General features: G+C 34.8%; 1 protein-coding gene across 1 annotated transcript in view; it reads right to left on the bottom strand.

The window, feature by feature from the left end:
- LOC116167008 overlaps positions 1 to 10,472 on the bottom strand; it is a 40,162-nt gene extending 29,690 nt beyond the window's left edge. Inside the window, exon 1 of the mRNA XM_031482241.1 lies at positions 10,055 to 10,472. Coding sequence (XP_031338101.1) covers positions 10,055 to 10,355 — 301 coding nt within the window. The 5' untranslated portion in view covers positions 10,356 to 10,472. The remainder of the gene's footprint in view (positions 1 to 10,054) is intronic.
- Between the last annotated feature and the right edge of the window lie 12,493 nt (positions 10,473 to 22,965).

The raw sequence follows: 22,965 nt of genomic DNA, 5'->3' as shown, positions 1-22,965 counted from the left end.
ACCCTGTCGTTAAGTTTTTCTGGTTATGGTTGCAAAATAACGATAGAGAATTACGATAATCGTTATCCCACACTTGCTACGAGTGATACAGCATACCGATTTTTAAAAAATTATGGTAACGCCGCATAACGATATCGTTATTCTTAACGATAGTGATACAGCATAGGGCCGAATGTTATATGTTGCCTGAATCGTTTTCGCGCTCTCGTCTTTTGCAAAAACCCTTCTAACATTTCATCATCACTATCACTATTTACATTTAAATGTCTCAATAACGCCATTTAGTGGTCGATTCGATTCGAAACGATTAAAAATCGATTAACTGACAGAAATGCGTTCGATGACAACAATTATTCTGATTGAATATTGCCGGCGTCTCATTGGCTACGATCTGTTGGCTCAGAGATAGCAGGCACTTTTGGTGACGGCTAAGCTATCTGACGGCTATCTCGACAACCGCTAGCTAGCTCAGTATTGTAATACGCTACTTTTTGTTTAGCTGAGAGTTAGCCGTAGCTCTTACAGCTAACCCTACTTTGTAATACCGGCCGTATATCTTTTTCTTTTGGCGTTTGACTGAATAGTAAGTTAAATCTTTTGCCATTTTGCTTGCCGGATACATTAATTTATCGAGCTAATTTTTGCGAAACTGTGACGTATTTAAACCATCAACTTTTTTTACTTTTGCATCTTCGCAAGTTCCGTTTTGTAAGTACGGAAATTTTTTAGCTTCGCCGTTAAATTAAAATTTGCAACCGTCCCGTATTTAAATCATCGATCTTTTCCATTTTAGTGGTTAACCGAAACGTAAACTATTTTGCCTTGTTCATCTTTTGCTTTTGGTATTTTAATCGTATTTAAATCTTTGGCATTTTTGCACTTTCGCTAGTTACAATTCTTTACATCCACACCGCTTTTGCATTAAATTACCGCTCCGTTAACTTCAAGGTGAGTTTTGTTTCCGTTTCACCAATTAGAAGGGGGGGGGGTATATTGTGTACTTTCCCGCATTTGCTTTTCCATTGATTTATTTGTTGCCTTCATTTCCGCTAAGGAGTTTGCCGTAACTTTGTTTTAGTTTCCCGACGTGATCGCCGCCATTTTCTGGAATCGTTTGATTTCTGGTGCTGCCCCAATTGAGGTTACACCCAAGGCTTCCGAAACCGACCCGCCAGACTTCTTTTACCGCCGACCTCAAGCAGGCGCGAGGCCGTTCGCTTGGTGGTACTCGAGTTCGTCCGCCCGTCCGTTCGTTCAGCGGACAAAACAGGTTGCCGCCGACGGTCTTTAGTATACCTATTAAATTTGTACATTGATTTATTTTACTAAGCAAATGGTAATTATTAGTCCGAAGTTCGTCGCATGTTAACTACGGAGAACACCTGTTTATCTTCGAATTATCTTTTAAAGAAGCCATAAAGAAACTCCATATCACCAGACCGGATTAACTAAAAAAAAACTTACGCAATTCTCTCCCAATGTCCCTAATTTTTCTTATCGTAATGTAAGTGAATGAATGAATTGGTGCAGTCTAATTCTTTTGTGTGTAAGAGCAGAGCGTTGTACAATTTAATAATATGATTACACCAGTCCTTATTTTGTTTAATATTAAAACAAGAGTTACTACGCTATTTTTTTGTCTAGTGGAATGGCAATGCAGCTGGTTATTTTTATTTGTTGCATATACATTCAAGTTGTTATGAACATAGAGTATGCTTTGAATGTAAATTGGCGGTAATGTGAGGATATTTACGTTGATAAATACGCTTTTACAATCCTCTCGATATTTATATGGAAAGCATGCTTCCGTATTTCATGTTCATCTCAAAAACCTATACCTTCGAAATATGTTCATTTTGATACGTTTTTTTGATTTCAAATGCTGAAAATAATACTATTCTTTTAAATCATTTTACACGGGAATTGGAGTGCTATTAACGATATAAAACGTGTCATTATATAGAGACATGTGTCAAGAATTTAAGTATAAAATTTCAAATCAAATTCCTGCTCCTTACAGAGATGAACATGAAATACGACAGTATGGTTTCCCTATATTTAACATACGCGAAATCCCACCATTAAATTTAAATAATAATATCAAATTTGCGTTTAATTCAAAGTAACACATCGAACCTTAAAAATTGGAATTTAAATTAGACAAGGAGACTCACCATCACTACATGTGTCAATACCAACACAAACGTCCACATAACGTTGTTTACATAACAATAATGTCACTGTATCATCCAATAGCACGTTACGCCAACATTGATGAAAATGACACCTATTCATATTTTACTGCCTTCTACATAACAAATAAGTCGGCCAATAGTCTATATAAGCGTATATGTATCTGAAGTATATACTACCCTTACGTCTCCAATGCTGATATTGAATTCTTGCTGTGATCCGTCGTTCATAACCCGCATAACCGGGGGTTGGCATAATAAGATAAAGAAAAAGACACACAACCACATTACGCTTTTTCTCACATTATAATTAGACTCTAGTAACACCAACATCGCACAATCGATATGACATCGTCCATTTTGATTAACCCTAAAATTTATAAACAGTAAACAGATTGAGACATCTGAAAAATTGGAAACTGATTATGATACATAAAATGTATAAATATTTGATGTGAAAGTTTTATAAGAAAGAGGACTTATAAGATAGTGTTACGATGGTTTGTTGTTTTTTTTTTCTATTTGTTTTACATCGACTTTCCGAGAGGCATATTGAAATTTCATATGAGAATTATTTATGAATCCTATAAATTTCAAATACTTTTAGTGCTTCGGTTTCTCGAGGGACAGTAGACATTTATATTATGTTATGTTGTCTAAATTTATATTCAAGCAATTCAATCTTGGATGAGCACTATAGAGGAAAGCTTATAGCCGTAGATATTCAACAGTGGCCCATATCGAGCGTAGTATGACAAAAATAACTTTCGTTTACAAAGAAAGATGACTGACTATAACAGTTTAATCTCTATGAAATCGCTTTGTAAAAAACTTCAAATGAGTTTTCAAGTCGACATGCGGAATTTGTCATTAAAGGACAAGCAATAGAATTCGTTTATGGATTGCTTCCTACGTCAAATGGAAATGATTTAGACTATTCACTCTCACAAACCATACTCTACAATCTAAAATGCATTCATATCATAATGCAAAACATCGACACATTTTTATGAAATTCCACATTCAATAATTAAAGCGCGTAACGTTTGCGCTGAACGCTCTAGGCAACTTGATGGAAATTTAAAAGCCCTCTACGTAATCCAGGAAAGAATTCATTTAGAAGGATTATTTCCAAGATTAGCAATTTTTTTATAGCTATGGGCTGTCGTGGATTATACTTTCGAAAACTGACAGAAATAAATACCCCTCTTATCTTTGAGGTAAATTGTAAAACGCAGAATTAAAAATCTAATTAGCCTTTTAAAGCCTACTGTTGACGTTTTTTTATTGTAATGAACAAAGAACGTTAATTGGCGGGAAATAATGATAAGTTGTCCGAGCTTATTATTTATTATGCCAATTCCATAAAGTGGCGCACCAAGTCTGTACTGAACCTTTTGATGCATTTGCATTTAACGGGAAATATTTCATTCTCTTTATGAGGCGAACGATACTAATGGCACGATTTTGCAGATCTGACAACATCTATCAGAGTCATTAAGTTTAATTTACGCAAGATTTCTCATGACGGATCTTCTTTAAACTTCGACAACGCTGGTTGTGAACACACAAACGCGAAAACACAACCTTAAGGGTGGGATTATACAATCCTTATCATTAGTGCACTATTATTATATCATTAAGGAATAGCCAATAGGAGCTAAGGTATGATTTCGTTGCTTAGCGACGCACAATTAAACATTTGTTTATATTGACTATTTCTAATGGTTGTATTACCCCACCATAAATTAAAATTTTAGTATGCTTTTTTTTTAAATTGGTGCGTCGGTCAGTTCAAGTAATCTTGGTGAGTATACAATATCAATGTTGCAAAGTTAATTATTTTATGGTAGACACTTGTAAGTTTCAGGCAGGGTTTCAGGTGTAACTTTATTTACCGTTGATTCCCACGCACTTTAATTACATTTTGTCAATACAATACAAATGTCTCTTTTAAAACATTTCAACTTAAAAACCAACAAAACAACGGGGTGTCTATCACGAATAGAAATATCGACGATATTTGTTTTAGTTCGAAGCTGCTACCCACCTTCAAGCACAAGAATTTGTAATTTCATTTGGAATTTTCTTTCTTACTGTTCGTTCTCAATGCCTTAAATTTGTGAAATAGCAAGGATTGTTATCCAACGTAATTACTTAATTAAATTTATGTAAACTGAACTAACCACATCGCATTCAATACGTTATTTAGAATGTGGAGTCTGAAGCAATTATACGTTTCCAGGTAGGTACTTCAATGAATTACAGAACTTGGGTTCTCTGGAGATGGTAATATCACCGAGTACTCGGTTGAAAACTAAACTGCAGGATTATACCAATACGTTACGTTAGAACAGTAGATGCAATTTCCTGATAAGAGATTGCAATTTACCGCTATGTTACGTTACGTGTACATTCTTGCTACTAGCGCTTGGGCAGATAGTCGTCAATTTTCACCGTATTTCTGAACCTATCTGAGCACATTGAAATGAAAAGATGCTCTACAAGACGCCTTCTATCAGACACAAATCGCAAATTTATCCTCAGATAACGACGAAATCATGCAAATGGTAGCTACACGCAGAGAAGTCATTGGGTCGGTCAGGTTGGGTAAAAATCGCCTTCAATAAAATTAAAAATTTAAGGCCTTTCCGATAATTCGCTTCCGGACAATTCTCAACCGGACAATTGGCACCCAGGACAATTCGCTGCCAGGATAATTCGCGCCCCGATAATTTGCTCTCGGATAATTAATAATTTCTCACAACAATAACTCATATACTAGTAGGTATAACTTAATCTAACCTCGATTACATACAGAAAGATAAACAAATTCTACACCAACGACAAAAGTGATCAACATTTGCTTAACGATTCTTCAACCTTAGATACAATGCAATACATCAGTTCTAGCTAATTGACAGGTAACAGTATTTCATTCCAAACACGGTACGTCTTTAATACGATTACCCGAATGCTCATAACAAATAAAAATATATCCAAAAACTACAATACCAAAATAAGACCTAATTGCAGTTAATGCGAACTTACGTACCCCATTAATAAATGGGTTTCGGATTGCGACATAGGTAATACAAAGATAGGTAATTATATTAACATATACGGCATAACCTAAAAAGCAAGTATTAACAAAGAGGAATTTTATGAAAATAACTTCACATTTACTTTACCAAAAGAGGATTTATTCCATTCGCGTGAAGACGCTTACATAATTAATATAACCAATTTTAGCGTGATAACGCTAGAATTTTCCCATTTCAATTGTCCCACTGCGAAACGCCGAAGAGCGAATTTTCCGGGGGCGAATTTTCCGGGGAATATTTATCCGGGCGCGATTTGTCCGTGTGACAATACTTGACTCGGAAATTAAAGTACTCGGGGCCTCGTACTTCAATATTTCTTCGACAGTAATGTATCATTTTCCTGACTTATATGTAAATAACTATTGGATTCATACACAGGAATTGGTCGATTTTCAGTCTTTGGAAGATTTTATATCTCAATTCAAGAATAGGATTTCTTCGAGGATTTCTTTGATTGAATTAAATTTTCTCTAGTTTTAAGGCATGCGTAATTATTTTGTGTGAAGAACCTGCCAAGCATGTATCATATAAGCAACATTATAGTTACAGGTCAGCGGACAACTGTAGCATTGATATGTGATCACGATTTAGGAGTTATATTGTTATTTGTATTTTTGTGAACCAGAACATTTTCAATCCAAGAAAATGTAAAGGAGATTGAAAGTGCAGCGATTTTAGTTTCCGAATATATTCAATCAATTCATTTAACGTTGGTAGTTATGTGGTCGGTACTTGAACCGAAGCATCAAAGTTTTGATTTTCAGATGTATATAAGGACATAAAAGGCCAAACTTCCGCAAGATAAGGGGTGAATAAAATTTATTGTATTACAGAGCTGCCTGTGCAAAAAATATAATTAATTGTTTTAGTAAGTTTTTCACCTGTGCCGTACAGGTTCATTTTTATTTAATACTTACAAGGGTGTTCAACCCTTGTAAATGTAAATAAGGCGTTACTGTAGTCATGTGCCCTGTAACATACATCTAACTTAAATTCCAAATATGAGCAACAATGTATATCTATATAGGAAAATTTATAATTCACAATTTAAAAGAAATATACCCTAAATGAACCCATGAGTTAGGAGCATTTCGCTACCGAGCCTGAATAAAATCTAAGAGAAAAACTGACTTGTTTTATATACAATCCAATTTCAATAGGTTCATAAACATACAAGTGACATTTAAAATAAAAGGCTCAACAATTTATCCTTTAAATTCTTTAAGAGCGGACTAATTAAATTTTACTTTAGATATTTCTGTGAAACCTGCAAACAATGATTAATTAGGACACTGGTTCTTAAAGAGATTCAACTATTTAATTGGATATGTTAACAATAAACGAGACCAACTTCGTAAAACGAATATTCTGGCAGATGAATGGTTCGAATCCGGTGTAGGTACGGACAGGGGCAGCCTAATTACATTAAGGACAATATGGAAATTTATCTCCAGGCAAGTGCATTTAAGAATCCGACGGCAACCTTGGGATTTTAGCATCCAATGAAAAATATTTTTTCTCGAACAGCTACTTTCTGTTGTTTATTATTACCAGCAAGCGACAGTTATTCAGTTATTTAGTATAATAGGAGACCTCGCCAATAGGCACGATTGCAGCATTGCACACATAATTTCAATAAACATTCTAACAAATAAGTTTTTGTTGATATTTTAGCCGTTATTACGACAGTGTTTAAGGCTGGGATTCCACCTATGCTAAATATAGGGAACACATGCTTCCGTATTTAATGTTCCTCTTTGCAACGAGTAGGAATTTGATTATGAAATTTTATACTTAAATTCCTGAAACATGTCTCTACACGTTGTTTATCTTCAATATCACTCCAGTTCCTGTATCAAATGATTTAAAAAAATTGGTATTATTTTCAATATTTGACAGCAACAAAAAGGTAAGGATTCCAAAAATACTTCATACTGTAGAGACGAAATGTGTTTCCACTAGATATACAAAAAATATTGAGGACTTTTTGAGATGAACATGAAATACGGAAGCATGTTTTCCCTCCATTTAACATAGGCGGAATCGCAGCCTTAGTGACGTATAATATATAGCATAACAATATTACCAAATGCTCTTAACTAAGGGTATTTCCTCTCGACCGGTAATAGTCTCTATTTATTTATTTATAGCATATGTTACAATGAAATTTTAATACGTTTGAATGAGTAGGCTAAGCCGTTCTTTAACCGTAAGGATAGATAAAGTGATCACTTTAACCGTAAGGGTAGATAAAGTGAAACAAACGATTGTGCATTCTAATGACATCTGTCATTCTTATTTCAAATGCACGTTATAAAATGACGTTTAAAACATTCAGGGTGTTATGAAATTCGCGCACACGGACTGTGGGATGGTGTTATACAACGAAAACTGAATAAAAAGTTTCTCTACCAGTTTTTGATCAGACCGGCACTTTTTTTTTCGGCGTGCTGAAGCTTGTTTACTAGTAGACGGCGGACATTTTGAACAACTGTTGTAATTACGTACTCGTCATAATTATAGTTTATTTTGAACTTTCTTTTGTTTTTAAAAATATGTTATTATTAAGTTTAACCTGTGGGTAGCTCAAAATATAGCGGTCTGATGGAAAACTGGTAGAGGAACTTTTTGTTCAGTTTTTGTCGTATAACACCATCCCATAGTCCGTGTGCGCGAATTTCGAAACACCCTGCATGACAATTCTGTTTCTATGGAAACGATCATGACAGCAGGATCTAAGCTTACTATTTTTGAAACTTGAAACTTTGACATATGCCTGGCGTTGCTGCCTCTCCCAAGATTTAGTCAACTGTCGTGAGGATATTAAATTCAGAAATGTCAGAAGCTTTGCAGTGGTTTATATGGATTCTGCTATAAAATAAGGTTTTGTATTATACACGACGACAAAGGGAAACTAACCAACTCGTGAATTAACATCTTTCACTTAATGGTTAAAATATCCCTTTATCGTCTTGTATAATAAATAACTATTATTTGTATTCCCCTAACTATACGGGTGGAGCATTTGAAATGTTCTTATTATCAACAACAATTCCTCTACTTCGATCGGAACTTTTCCGGTGAAAAACTCGAAAATCTTTACAAACAATTTTTTTAACCTTGATCTACCCGTTATTATCAACGACAGTTCGAACGCAAAAAATAATGTTGCCCATGATATCTAATGTTCCCTTTTCGACACCTGAGAACTTCATTATCATACTATGAAATGTAACTGACCCTCATTTAACTAGTTTGTGGTTTTTTAACTCCTATATTGGCGGATCATATCCGAAGACTATGGTGTCTAATTATTCATATGATAGAATAACTTCCCACATGAATTAAAAAACACAAGTTTGCTGATTTATTATACGTCATTTAGTATAAGAACGGGCGCAGGTAGCCTAACCAAAACCACTATCCATCTGGGAAACAATTTAAAATCTCACTTTTAATTTACACCTGATAATTTCGATAATAGTATTTATTTATTTATTTGCCCAACAGATGTACGTCCGCTTATTGTACAAAGCCATATTACAAAACAAATTAAATTTAACAAGCAATAAGAAGATTAAAAATAATCAAGAAATAAACATATGTGTGTGCATTAAACTAAAAATAATCTCTATACAACCAAAAACTAAAATATATAAAGGAGAATTTATCATTATACGAATATAAAGTTATTCTAAATACTGCTTATCTAACAAATATAAGAATATATAAAGAAAAAAAGTTAAAAATTATATAGCCGTATAGGTAAAGTAAGCACCGGTCTAAAAAATATGTCGTATAAATGAACTATTGCTTGATGATCAAGGTTTTTCTCAGGACATATTCCATGACTAAAGAACAGATATTTGCTCAATTTGCGCCGAACAGGTTCAATGGCATTGGGTAATTAATGATTCTCAATACTCAAAGTTTACTCAAATCTCCAAAACCTCAAAACCTCTAACTTCACGATGAAATTTCGAAAAAGATGAAAGAAATGGTTGGGATAAAAGTGTGTACCTATCTAAATTCGTAGAGTTAAATATAATATGTAAAAATTTATTATAAAATCTGAACTTTATCAAACCTCTCTCCCTAAGCACAGTTTGTACCAATTTCAACAAGATAAGAAAAGGGTAATAAATGATCCAATATGAGCATGGTTAAAAGTAACCGGGGAAAAAAGCTTGAAGTGTACTTAAAGAATTGAAATTTTAATTAAATGTAAACGAAGGGAGCTGAGCATTAAAATTAAATGTAATTTCGTTATTCTAAACAGATACCCAAACCTCTGAAATGTCAAGTGAACTCAAAAATCTGTCGCACGCTACATCTCGAATGAAAGATGAATAAGAGAATAAGATTACAAACGTAAAATGAGATTACAATAAACGAAAAAGAACAAAAAGAATTATGTAAAATGAGTGGGGAGTACATTTATTCATTGTGATACATTGGAAAGAAACCGTCTGATTTTCTACACGACGTGTAAAGATTTACTATAAATTCAGATATCTGAAAGTAATCTAAGGATAATGCTTTCAGAACACGAAAGTGTGGAATCGTAAAATGAAACAAAGTAGAAGTTATTGGGAACGGAACGAACACAACTCGCTCCCCAATAAAGTCAAATTGGTTTTCAATCTAACAGATACGCCATGAAGCAATACATTTCTTGATATACATTTTTATGGAAATACATATAGGTACCTAATACAAAATGGATCGCATTAATATTAGCAAAATGGGCACACTTACCTTCCTTTGGTGGATTATACCCGTGAACTTCGCAGTATGTCGTGGGTGCTAAATTGTGGCTTGGGCTAACAGTATCTGGACAAGGAACGGCGTTAGGGGTGTCTATTGTAAAGAAAGTAGCCGGAGGTGCGCGATCCTCAGCTTGTGCTAATTCTTGTCGTCTACATTTTGCGCAACGCTTCATTTCTGATCGCACACGTAAAAGCCACACCATACCAAAGAGAGCCATGCTATACGGCGACATGGTTAATATTTGCACATGACCAATTATGCGTGTAAAGCGCAGGGCCGTCACACACATACCCTTCACAATATTTTCACTTGATTTTAAACAAACACTCAATTAAACCATCACCACATACACAATAACGCTTTAGAGTAATCCAGGTCTCCATATGACGATCCATTTCCTAGCTAGATCACCTGTAATAATTTCCAGATTAGAAGAAACAGTTTAAAATTTCGCCTTCCTTTATATTCTAATTCCAATAATACACTTAAGGAATACAAAAGATGTTGAATGTGTAAATGTATTGCTTTGTAACATAAAATGAGCCAGTAATTCTTCCAGGGATACACGCTCGTCAATAATTCTGGCTTTAGTTAATTCCAAGTCAAGTAAATTGAGTGATAAGGTGTGCATTTGTGTTTTACTGTCATTTAATTCGTACAAGAAGTAAAACCTCCGGTTTTTATACCTCTATTCTTTTGATTGGTCTTGATCCCCTTTCAATGAAGTGGATTGAGAGACTATTTCATGGCAACTTTTAAAGAGAGCGGGATTACCCAGCCAATAGCACTCGATAAGAGTAACAAAAATTTCAATTTGTGTGATGGAGCTATTGCTTAAGAGATGCAATCAATACGTTCAAGATGATATTGTTCCTTGCCTTGCGCAGCATTTTTGTACAGAACTTTACCAAATGAAATTTTGCGGTTTAACGACTGCATATTATTATGCTACTAATTGAGCAAGGCATTACAAATATACGTTAGGGCACACTCTTGTTTAATGGGTGTATAATACGCGAATTCATGACCGTAGTTTGGGTTTTCAAGCAAATTTACTGCAGCTTGTTATTAATATTACTTATTATAACCGTCGCAAATATCATTCCAAGCCTGGGTTTTAACAAACCGCACAACTCCACGATGATAAACCGCAGAAGATAAGCAAACATACAATTTGAGGGTTTTCGTCTGTTTCGGCTGGAGTTTTGTTTATCGTTTACAAAGAGTCAATAGTAATAAAGATATTGTTTAATTTTGAAACAAGTCACAAACAAAAAGCAAGCTATATGAAATTAAAAGTTGCAGGATGCCAATTTTGCTGAAATTGCTTACACCGCGACGATGTTTATGTCAGGCGGGGCATGTTTTTAATAATAAAAAGCAAAAACACTATTTTTGATACATTCATGTTCTATATTTGAATGTTGATTACACAAATTGAAGTTTGCCAGAGGCAGTATAGCGATACTTTATATTGTTGTGTAAACCACGCCAGGTGGACGTTATTTAGGTTGAAATAATACCGAAGGGTCATCCTGTATAGGTGAATGTTTTAATTTTAAAATGTAGAGGATTTCATCACGTATAAGAGCAGAATTTGTTTACCTAATCGAAATTTGTTATTTTAGTGTCTATTCTCTATTTTAGAATTGTTTTTAATTGCATAATTTCTTGTTTAAACTTTATCATTGGTGTAAGTTTTTTTATTTCAATTGCAAGATGCTAAAATTGCGTTGTTAAAATAAGACTTAAACATCTGGTCTCGTTTGCGATAAGAACGTTGTTATCGCGTGAGTTTTGATTTGAAGACGTCCGTCTGGTTTGCGCTGATAACAAAATATACAGGTGCACGATTTCTTTTGCGAGTAGTTTTGTTATGGAAAAGGGGACACCTCAACCTCCCCCTATGGTATTGCAGTTGAAATTGGAGGGAATTGGGGGGGCATATGTTGCTTACTTTCCATTTTTTATAGTCGAATACTTTTTGCACTTTAACTAAAAAGCACTAAATTTAAGGACTGTACGCTGTACAACATATCTGTAGGCACTTTAGAGCTAAAGAACTGCATATCCTATTGTAACTTTAGTGCAAAGAAGGTTTAAAATTTGGCAATAATGGTAGAGCTTTCCAAATAATGAATAAAGCTACCGAATTGATTCTTGCTATACTTAATTAATACAAGCTGAAGTTTTGAATCATTAGATCCTTATTCACCTAATGAAATGTAAGCATTTCCCATTCAATGTACGGATATATGGATTTCTGGCGGAGAAGAGCAGGTATTTAGATAGTGAACAATAGTTATTTACATAAAAGGCAGGAAAATGACACATTATTGGCGAGGAAACTGAAATACTCATACACAGTCGAGTACTTTAATTTCCGATAATATAAGTAATATTGTTAATTTATCATTTTTTGAGTGTAGCTTGTTTGAGCTCACCACTCTTGTGTCTTTAACTTTATAATGTTGATACAACAAATAGCTGCAGGAATAATATAAATAAATAGATAATATATACATTTGTCCATAAGAGATTAATTGCAAAACTCATTGTGAAATACAAAATTGCAATTTTCACACTTCAACATTGTTTTTGTAACCTCCTTAAACCATAGTCCTTTACATAGTTGACACATAGAAATTACGTTTGCTTGAAAATCTTGGCAATGGGGATCTTGATAGCAACCGTTGTCTTGATGAAATCATCTCTGATCTTAGTGCTGAAGAGTTTTGAGGAGGCTTCAGTTACCAATTTCCTTGCGATTCAACAGAGACCGGAGGCCATATTTATAAAAATAAAGTATTTCCTTCAAAGGTAAAGGTAAAAGTAAAAGGTTATAGAGTTCACAAGCAGAAGAAAAAGGAAAAGGTTTTGCTTTATTTCCTACTCATAATCTGTTCCATTTCCTTGCAAGCAAATCCTCGCAAGAAAAGGGCAAAGGTAGGCGCGCCCCAGACACGTCGCGCCGCCGAATAAGTTGTAACCCAGATTTCACGATTTGTCGTGAGATTTCACGGTTTTGCGTTTTTTCTCACGATCTTGCGAGAAATGTAATGAATCTCACAATATTAAAAAAAAACTCAATCACTCCTTGCGGAAATACCTGCTCAAATGATACAACTTTAACACAGGTATAATAATTTTCGTCTTTAATGGCATTTTTTTATTTTCAAATATGAATGGATTGATTGTGGGCGGAAATTGGTCATTAAAACTGCAACTGCAAAACAAGAATAATAATGGGCTGTAATATGTTTGTTGCCCCAACAGGTATAATTTATAATAATTAATTAACAGTCAAACGATATCATTTATATAATAGGGTAGATGACAAATTTTTTAAAACCAGTTATAACTGTTCGTATACCTCTACTATAACTTTAAAATATGATATTTCAGCAAAATAAATCATATTATTGCAAATTTATGCAATTTAAATTGTAGATTTTTATTCTAGCGCCAAAACGCTGTTTTGTGTCATGGCGGTGTCTGTGACGTCACAGTCCTGACAATTATAGGTACACATAACCCCAGCGTAAATAGTTTAAAAGATTTCGTGATGAATTATAACTACCGTAAGTGGTGCTACCTAGGCCCTACCATGAAGTACACTTTGTCGTGGTGTAGTAGGGCTCAGTAGTCACATTTTCCTGTGGCACAGCTAAGTATCCCAGGCGGGTAAATCGCGTTCCAAGGATGCTGTATCATTCAAATGCTTCATGGAGTAGAGATATCCAAAAGGGTTTTCGACGATACCTCATTAAACGTAATATAGAAAACTATATTGACATGAGTAGCACATTTTTCACGTACGTTAACTCCTGAGGCGTGCGGTAGACGACAATTTGGACAAATTCCGAATCCGATTGAGCCATTTGCCGATAGAGTTTCGAATAATCGGACTAGATCATGACTTGTTAAACGTGATAAAGAAGACTTTATCGACACTAGTACTCCTTTGGACTCTGAGGGGTTGTAAAAGTAAGCTGGTAGCGCAAAGAAAATAATTATTGTTTTCTTCGTCGATAACTAAGGAAACTGCATACAGCTTTGCGTGAACCGTATGTTGCGGGCAAATTTTGATTTTACTGTGAATAAGTTGCCAAAGTCTTCTGTTCGACTGCACCCAATGTAAGGTTCTGTAAGAGTGCCCGCCATAAACTGTTTTTCCAAAAAAAATTGTTTTAAGAACTACTTTATAAATTTGGACCTTTATCTACAAAATGTTCGTAACAGAAAACTCTTAAAGTGGACATAGCTTAGTGAATCATCTCCTTCTCCATATGATAGCTTCGATGACCTAAAAACAAAGCATCTTAAGTACACATTCCTCTTAAATAACTACATTTCTTGTAAAAAATCTAAGTTTGACTTAAAAACCTACAAGACTTATGACAGTTTTCTGATGAACAAAAATCTGTGTTTGATGCATAAGAAATATTCCCAGCATCATTTCATCAATGTTTGGCAGATTTGCTGCTATCAGCTTTCGTATACCCACTTTCCATTCTTATCTGGTTTTAAAAACTAAACTTTAGGATAATATAATCACTATAAAATGGAGCAAGCACTAAATTAAAAAACGTAGACAATCTCTACAAACGCACAGAGGATTAGGATAATGACGTCACGCGCTCTGATTGGCGTTTGATATCACGTGACAAATGTCATTATTTTTTAATTTTATTTTTACTAAAATATAATAGTTTCTCGTGTACATGACCAAAGAAAGTTATTTTGCGATACCCTGACACCTTGCACTATCTTATGAAACAAAAATTTATTTATTCTTTTTCCACGGTCATGTACCCTATTGGGTTTGGCACCTACCTTATGTTAGGATCGGTTTTGAATGAAGTAAACGAAAAGAGAAAAAAATAGTTATTCTTGCATCAACAGTATCCTTCCATAAAACAGCAATTCATTTGATTTCGAGACAGTCTAGTTAATATAAGAACCTAATTCACTGTGGTGTCATTTTTTATTTGGGTTTTTTTCATTAAATTTTTTAATAAATAATAGCTTTTTAATAAACAAAGAAAATAGTTATTTACACAACGATAAAGGGATGTTTTAACCATCGAGTGAAAGATGTTTCACGAGCTGGTGAATTTTCGTTTATCGTAGTGTATAACAGAAAACTTTATTTTACAGCAGAATCCATAGAAATCATTATAAAACTTCTGAAAATACGGTAGGTATTTAATTTAGACCTCCAAAATGGCAAGCTTAGGTTCTCCCGTCGTTTCCATGGAAACACCATTGTCTTCTGTTCTGATTTTCATTTTATTTTGCGTTCCGCCTCCCATTTTTTTAAGAATAATTGGAATGCACACTTTATCTACCCTTTCTGTTAAAGAGATACTTAGCCTACTTATTCAAACCTAATAAAATTTTGATTTAATCTCACCAAACGCCATAAAAACATAAACCCTCGGAATGTAGCAAAATTGCAGAACGCCTCCCTAACGTGGAATGGGTTGTTCCGGATTGTAGAGCCGATACTCTTTTCGTGCGCGCACGTGCACCATATCGCCACGGGGAGGATTTTTAGAAAATCTCGAAAACTAAACACCTTTATTCTACAATTACATGTACACGAATAAAGTAAATCAACAAAAGCTTCTTCGAACTAGATGCACATTTTCTGAAATAAATTCTTCAGGTTTAAAGCAAATGCCACTTTTTGCGAATTTTAAAGAAAATGAAACCTTTTCCTTTGGAGTAACCCCTTTTGCTTCTAGCATATATCTTTTCCGCCTTTTTAAAATGCTTTGATTTTTGCAAATGAAAGGAAATCCTGTTTCGTATAAATACGGCCTCCTGTCTTCCTTCCCAGAACCTTTTAATTTCATTGATAACATTTCCGACTAATCCGTTTCTACCCTGCCCTCCACACACAACTAGCCACTCGCCATTGGACCACTCGCCACAATGACAACTCGCCACAGCCACAGCACTAGACAATATTCAAACATTTCTGTACCGCAAATCAGCTCTTAAAGGTGAAACGGGGTCGTTAATTGAGTCACTTGACATTAACGATGAAAATTACTTAATTGCTCTCTTCGATGTGCAGGTTCCCGTAAAATCGTTGCAAAAAATATCGTAGCAAACATTAATGCAACATTCTTTCTTTCTTCTCACTAAACCGATTGCTTTTTTTAATTAAATATAAATAAATCACATACACGAAGCACAAGTGGGCTATTGTAAAGACCTGGAGCTCCTAAAACACATTATTGTTTCAAGCTATACCAAACTTTCATTTTACGGTTATTAACAAACAAAATTATTTGACTTCGTCTACCTCAAAGATGAATGTGAAACACAAAAGCTTCAAGTATCAAAGAGAAACTGTTTATCCTTGCTAGCGTGGATACAGTGCCTTACACAAAGCTAAATCCTATTGGGGAAAAAGGTAATCCCTTTGAATAAATAAACTTCCGGAGGTCAATTCACGTCTGCAAAAATAATCATGGTGACTGTTTACTTGGAATACTTGAGTTTACGTTATTGCCAGGGCAAAGTGAGAGAAATAAAACTTTTAAGAGTTGATGTCGCCGATCAACAAATGCTGCGAAATGCTGTTTTAAAGGTACAATGATTTACGACATCATGTTTAATTCTATTTCATACTACTTTCATGTACTTTTTCTATTAAATTACACATACGGTGTACTACGTCGCAATATATATTCTTCAGTGATGTTTGTTTCCATTAAAATCGATGGAATATTGCGAGATATAATTGAACGTGCCACGGAAATGCATTGGGCACATCTACATGATCATTATTATATAAATTGTATCATTAGTATTAATGGACTCACATTTATTTTGCCCGATACAATTGTACTATTTTCATTAATTTTATAAAATGTTCACAATACAAATTGAAGCTTTCATTGGTAGGAAAACCCAAATTAAATAGCCGGGTCGCGTCCTGTGGTTTAGATGCATTTAATGTATTGCACTTTTTAGATTATCGTTAATGGAATGGAATATATACGTGCAAATTTCAAATAGTAGCCTGAGGACTATACCAAATCAAGCAAAAAACTGTGAAAACAAAAGAATAATAGTATAAATTATGCAATGAGCGTTTAATGGCGGCTGGCGAGTTTCGTAATGAATACGAGTGACTTAATAGCCATTAAATGCGAGTTTCATACACTTTTTTTTCTACGACTACGATGAGCTATAAAGAGGTGATGCTACGATGGCTTCAAAAGCAGTCCAAAATTTGAGATTTTTGTGCAGGTTGCAAAGTTAGAGGCATTCGTCTACCATCTTTCCAGATTCACTTACGCCGAGTAACCAAATTTTTTACCTGGCGATACAAAAGTCCAATTGTATTGTAGAAAAGGCGTTCCACCATCGAATTATCCTCATTGCTGCGGCTTCCCAAAGGAGAAACACTAACTGACAATGGGAGAATATTCCAACTCGTTGATAAATGTAAGTTAATAATATTTTTTAAATTGTATCAAAATAGGAATCGACCGTTTTTAGAGATTTTGTGTAAGAACCATTTTTGCTAGAAATCATTATATTCCTGAAGAAGTCGGTTTACGTTATTCCGCGAACAAAATTGTGTATTTTTTATCAACGATAAGCACACCCAGGCCAAAGATATTGCCAATATCTTGTTTTCTCATTATTTATAAAATTAGAATTTCAAGTTCAGTAATGCGAGTCTTGTGTGTGAGTTTTAAATTTTTTATTTAGCATCCAAAGGAATGTAAATCTCGAGGTAAATCTATGTGAATAGAATCTTGTACTAGGTGGTTGATTATTTACGAATATAAAGATCTAGATAAATAATTAGAATTAAAACACATCAATCTTTTAAATTACAAAAAGTGTAAAGAAGTGTACAGCGATTAATAGGAGGTCACGGAAGAAAAAGCATAAACAAACCGCTCAAAGATCTGCTGAGATAAATAGACAGAAATGATAGAAGGACAAAACCGTTAATTGAACCAGGAAGAGAAAAAGGACGTCGGATATGACGGAGAAGAGACCAACGGAAAACTCATAAAATACAAAAAAGGTATTATAAAGAGGAAAATAGAGACTAGTGTAGAAGAAAGAGCGAGATGGATACCTAAAGGAAAAATACAGAAAGATCGAGACTGTAAACTTAAGAGCTGTCGGATGCAATAAGGATGGAGAAGGATAAGGACACGGTTCTGGAGCAGACGTATGCCATAGAAATAGAACTATAGAGCCGCGGTGATAAATGGGGTTAGTTGCGGATACATGAAACTTCCAGGGAAATGACACCAAAAACCTGGAGACCTTGATAGTCATAGCCGACTGGATATGTTTTTTTTGTATCTCATCACAAAAAAATATAAAGCAAATTTCGGTTTTTCTTGCATATCATCGGAAATAATCTGAATTCTTTAATTTTCTTTACAGCACGATAATTACTCTTTAATTGCATAACGGTTTCTTAATACACAACCATTTTCGTATCTTGTAAGGTTTCCGAGATTCACCTCATAAGCATCCTATAAAAGAACAAATAAACGACGAATGGGTGTGATCTTGAGAAACTATTAAATTATAAGAATAACGACATTCGACTTTTCAATTTACACCAGTTTGTAGCGGTAGTTTTTTCGAAATTTCGTTATCAAGTTATACACCGAGATTTCTAAGGCTAGATCAATTAGGCATTGCATATCATGGAAATTCTATAGGGTGTCAATATTTAGAGGGACAAATTCTCAATAAAGGGTTTGGTTAGTGAATTGTAAACCGTGATGGAAATGAAGCACATTTTGTCTGCGTCGTTTAATTTCGTAAGTGTATTGTTTTGGAATGGATTTCAGAAACCTCGGCGACTAGATGTCGGGGATTTATATCATATTCGGTCATGTTAATTAGAGCCATTTGTTTACAACTGCTGATTCTGCATGAGGTCATTCAGCAGTGTGGAATCTAGCATATTACAAAAATGTTGGTATTTGATTTATTACCCCAGCTCTTGTTTGATTCGTAGATCGGGAATTAAGTAGCGAATTAACTATATTAGAGATTGCCGTTAGAGTTAACAATTCGCCATTTTGTAGGTAGTAATTGATTCAGTACGATTAAGTGGGGGTCATCCTGGGAAAATTTTGTAATTAAATTCAGGTTTTCAATTATGTGACACAGGTGTCGCACAATAATAATAAAATTTAACCAAAAATTCGTGTTTGTGTAATTGCCACCGACGGAAGATGCAGCAGCCCATCATGCAGCAAGGTGCTACCTCCATGTGCAGAAGTGGCGGGGAGTCAACTTGAATCCCACTGATTGGGAGTGGAAGCTGTCTTCTCATGGACTCGCCCCCATTCCCACAACCATGGATCCCGCACCTCCTGCCCTTCTGCGAAAAATTTCATGTAAATGCAAGAAAGGGTGCTCTGGGAGCTGCCCATGCAGAAAGGCAGAGCTCCACTGCTCAGTCCTCTGCCAGTAATACCTACATGAATTATATATCACTTTCCTTTTTTTGTGTAAATGTAATTTAGCAATTTTTTTACAATAAAAATAAATAAATAAATTGTAATTGCTCAATAAATAAAACCATAAGACGTGAGAACTGTTTATTTGCATTTCCCGTCAAAACCGACATATGACTTATGTTTTATGTACCGTTTTTGAAAAAACGGCTGGGGCTACAGTCACGTCTGGTCACAAATGAAAGGGAATGAAATTTGCTACAACTTAATTTCATATAATATTTGACGTGGGATTCGTATTTTAGAAGATATTTCTAAAAAAAAAGGCCATTTTGAAAAAAAAATCATTTAAAAAAATTCCTACTTTCGAAAAACTGTATCTTGAGAACAAATGGCGGTATAGACCTCGATCTAGTCTCAAATCGTAGCAAATTTAGTGTACTTAAAGATTAAGAATAAAATTATAGACTGACTATACCGATCAGACCCTTCCTTCAGCGAGATATTGAGTAAAAACTGAAAAAAGTCCGAACATTTCATGGTTTTTTGGATATACCGCCGATCGCATAGCACTTTGGAAATTGCAAATATGGTTTTTTATTGTTGGTTTATTTACTAACAACACGGAACGGCACGGATGTACATCTTGATTGGACTAAACTTATAATGTCCGAGAAAAAGCTAATAAACGTAGGTGCCCCTATAATTCCTTTACACTACGAAAAAGTTCTATTAAATTTCGATATTTATTATTATCCCTTTTGTTCTGGGCTCTCAACAGGTTTTTGCACAATTACAGAGTGACCCGCATTTTAGAGGTGCCCCTGCAAAAGGTCTTAAGTTGTTCTCCGGTATTTAACTTACAAATTAGGAAAACTGCAGGAAAACCTAATTCGGGGTAGCCGGCAGAATGCTTGAAACTGTTGTAAGGAAATTCCGATCTCCGCCACAGATGAAAAATTCTCATCTCAGCCCAGGTTGCAACATCCGATCTCCGGCTATGAAGGCCAACGCTTTATCACTGAGCTACACAGCCGGTTAAATTCTGGGGTTACGTACTCGTTGACGCAACCAAATGGATTGGCCACTGTCATGAGAACTGGAAAGTCGTTTAACAGAAGTTTGCTTTAATCACTCGTCCTGAAAATTGTTTAAATTTACTGGGAAAAATCATTAAGAAAAAAAAACTGCCAAGAGAATAAAATTGTACTTTGGGATTTGTTGTTTATTTCGAAGTAAGGAAGTTCAACTCCCTAAAATTGTAAAAGGCTAAGTTAGGTACTGTAGACAAGCTTGTTTATATACCACCGTGTTAGTTGCTTTAACATTTAAATTATGAAACTAAATAGTTACCCAGCTCGTATCCAGTTCACCAATGATAATATGGAAGAACGCAGGTCATAGCACCTAATGAGTTAGTTGTCCTACAACAAAATTTATTACTAGCACTGTACCAACTCTGTTTGGGCTACAGCATGAAAATCCGGTAAGTGTTTTGGACGTACACCTTCAACATATCTTTTCTTGCAAGATAAATACCCTATTTGTGGGTTATAGGATATTCCAATCGAAGATTCCCAGCTCCAAAGGAATAGGAGGAGGAATACTAGTTCTTATCGTTCAGCTGGAGGATTCCAAATGTATTGCCAACTTATAATATAAACAGAAGTAGACGCTTACAAAATAAATTTTGAATTATCGATTTTATAAATTCCGATCCTAAACTTGCGATAAATGTCAACTTTATTGAGCCTAAAAAGTGTATATATGACACCTCGCTCACATATATACGCGCAATAATTTTAAATACATAACGCCACTAACGCTTTTTTCAAAGCTTTGGGCCCATTCGCTACCTACGTTGACAGGTCACATTTCCCATGCGACCGATGAGTGTATTTTATATTCAAGCAGAACGATCAGCACACAAAAACCCTCTTGTTTTATATTAATGCAAATTGGATTCCTGTCAGTTCTACCTGTACGCGCGTAGAGAAATTTCATTTGTAGGTAATTCAATAACACCCGCTTATTTGCTATCAATTTTGTTTCGTAAAGTAACCATGTAGAATAATAGGGCACAGAATATATCCTCCAGTGAACGTTAAAAGTATTTCATTAAGGTTTTATTCACTTTATGAGTACTTTTATTACTGTATGAATTGAACCTAGCAATTTCCGACATGCACATTTCAATGTTTTAATTCAGCGCATGCTTTTAATTTCAGTTACACCTTGTACATAATTCGGAAGCGTAAATGTAATTTTTGAGTTTGAGAGTTTAACGAAATGTCGGCCTAGTTCAAAACAATTATGTTCCGAGGGCGAACATTATTGACTACATAAATTCTCTCCAATTCCTTTACTGTAAACACACCAAAGGGCGCTGTTTACATTAAAGGCGATGCCGATATAACTATAACTGTTTGTAAAATACAAAAGATAAACAGCAACCAGAACGAGGTCTGACTAACGGAACTGATACGGATACCGCTGAATATACATGATAATGGGGTATCAACCCCTTGGTTCAAAATGTGCTTTGTTCTGAAACGGAATGTTATTCCTAAATGGTGCAACATTCGATGATGTTAAATATATTATATAATAACCTTTTATAAAAATTGACACACAGAATAGCAGGCGATGTGAGGGCATTAGTTCAATCAAAATTAATGTCATAAAAGATAACAATCATATAAAATTTACTACGTATAATATCATAAATTCTTACACATTCAGCAACTTCCAAAACCATAATGCCCGTATGTCTGCTCACTTATGTTTATTATTCCATTGCATAGTAATAAAATCTTTTGTAATTTTCTAATAATTTTACGATCGCCATGATAGGCATTTAGAGCCCAACAACACGGATTTATTCTACTAGTCTACATAAAGTTAATTAAATAAGTAGAATGAAATTTTTCGTCGAATGGATTTATTTCGCTCTGCATTAGATCGCATTAATGTTAATTATTCGAAGACATTTGACATGTTAAGCCATCAATGCAATATTCAAATTCGTGGAACTGGATTATAATGCTTTAAAACTGATACGTAATTATCTGAGTGATAGATGCCAAAGAGTAACTCTAAATAGGGTGGACCACCCGGTACATGAACGCACGGTATCAAGATGTGATATAAATTTAGAGTACTCCGTTGCGAAAAACTGTAGCTTCTCGACCTATAATATAGTTCATCACACAAAAGCTTTAGCTAATGACACAATAAAAATCAATGCGCACCCCATTGAAACCTTCCGAAAACTTGTTAAACATTTACGAGAGGAACAAATCATTCATCACACGTACCAAGCGAAAGAGGACCGCGCTTACAGAGTGGTGATCAGGAACTTACACTACTCAGTACCAATCCAAGACATCACAAATGAACTGACAAAAGCAGGACATAAAGTGCGCAATGCAGTGA

Source organism: Photinus pyralis, unplaced genomic scaffold, assembly GCF_008802855.1.
Source record: "Photinus pyralis isolate 1611_PpyrPB1 unplaced genomic scaffold, Ppyr1.3 Ppyr1.4_LG3b, whole genome shotgun sequence".
NCBI classification, from domain to species: domain Eukaryota; kingdom Metazoa; phylum Arthropoda; class Insecta; order Coleoptera; family Lampyridae; genus Photinus; species Photinus pyralis.
This window is presented reverse-complemented; position numbering and strand designations above follow the sequence as displayed.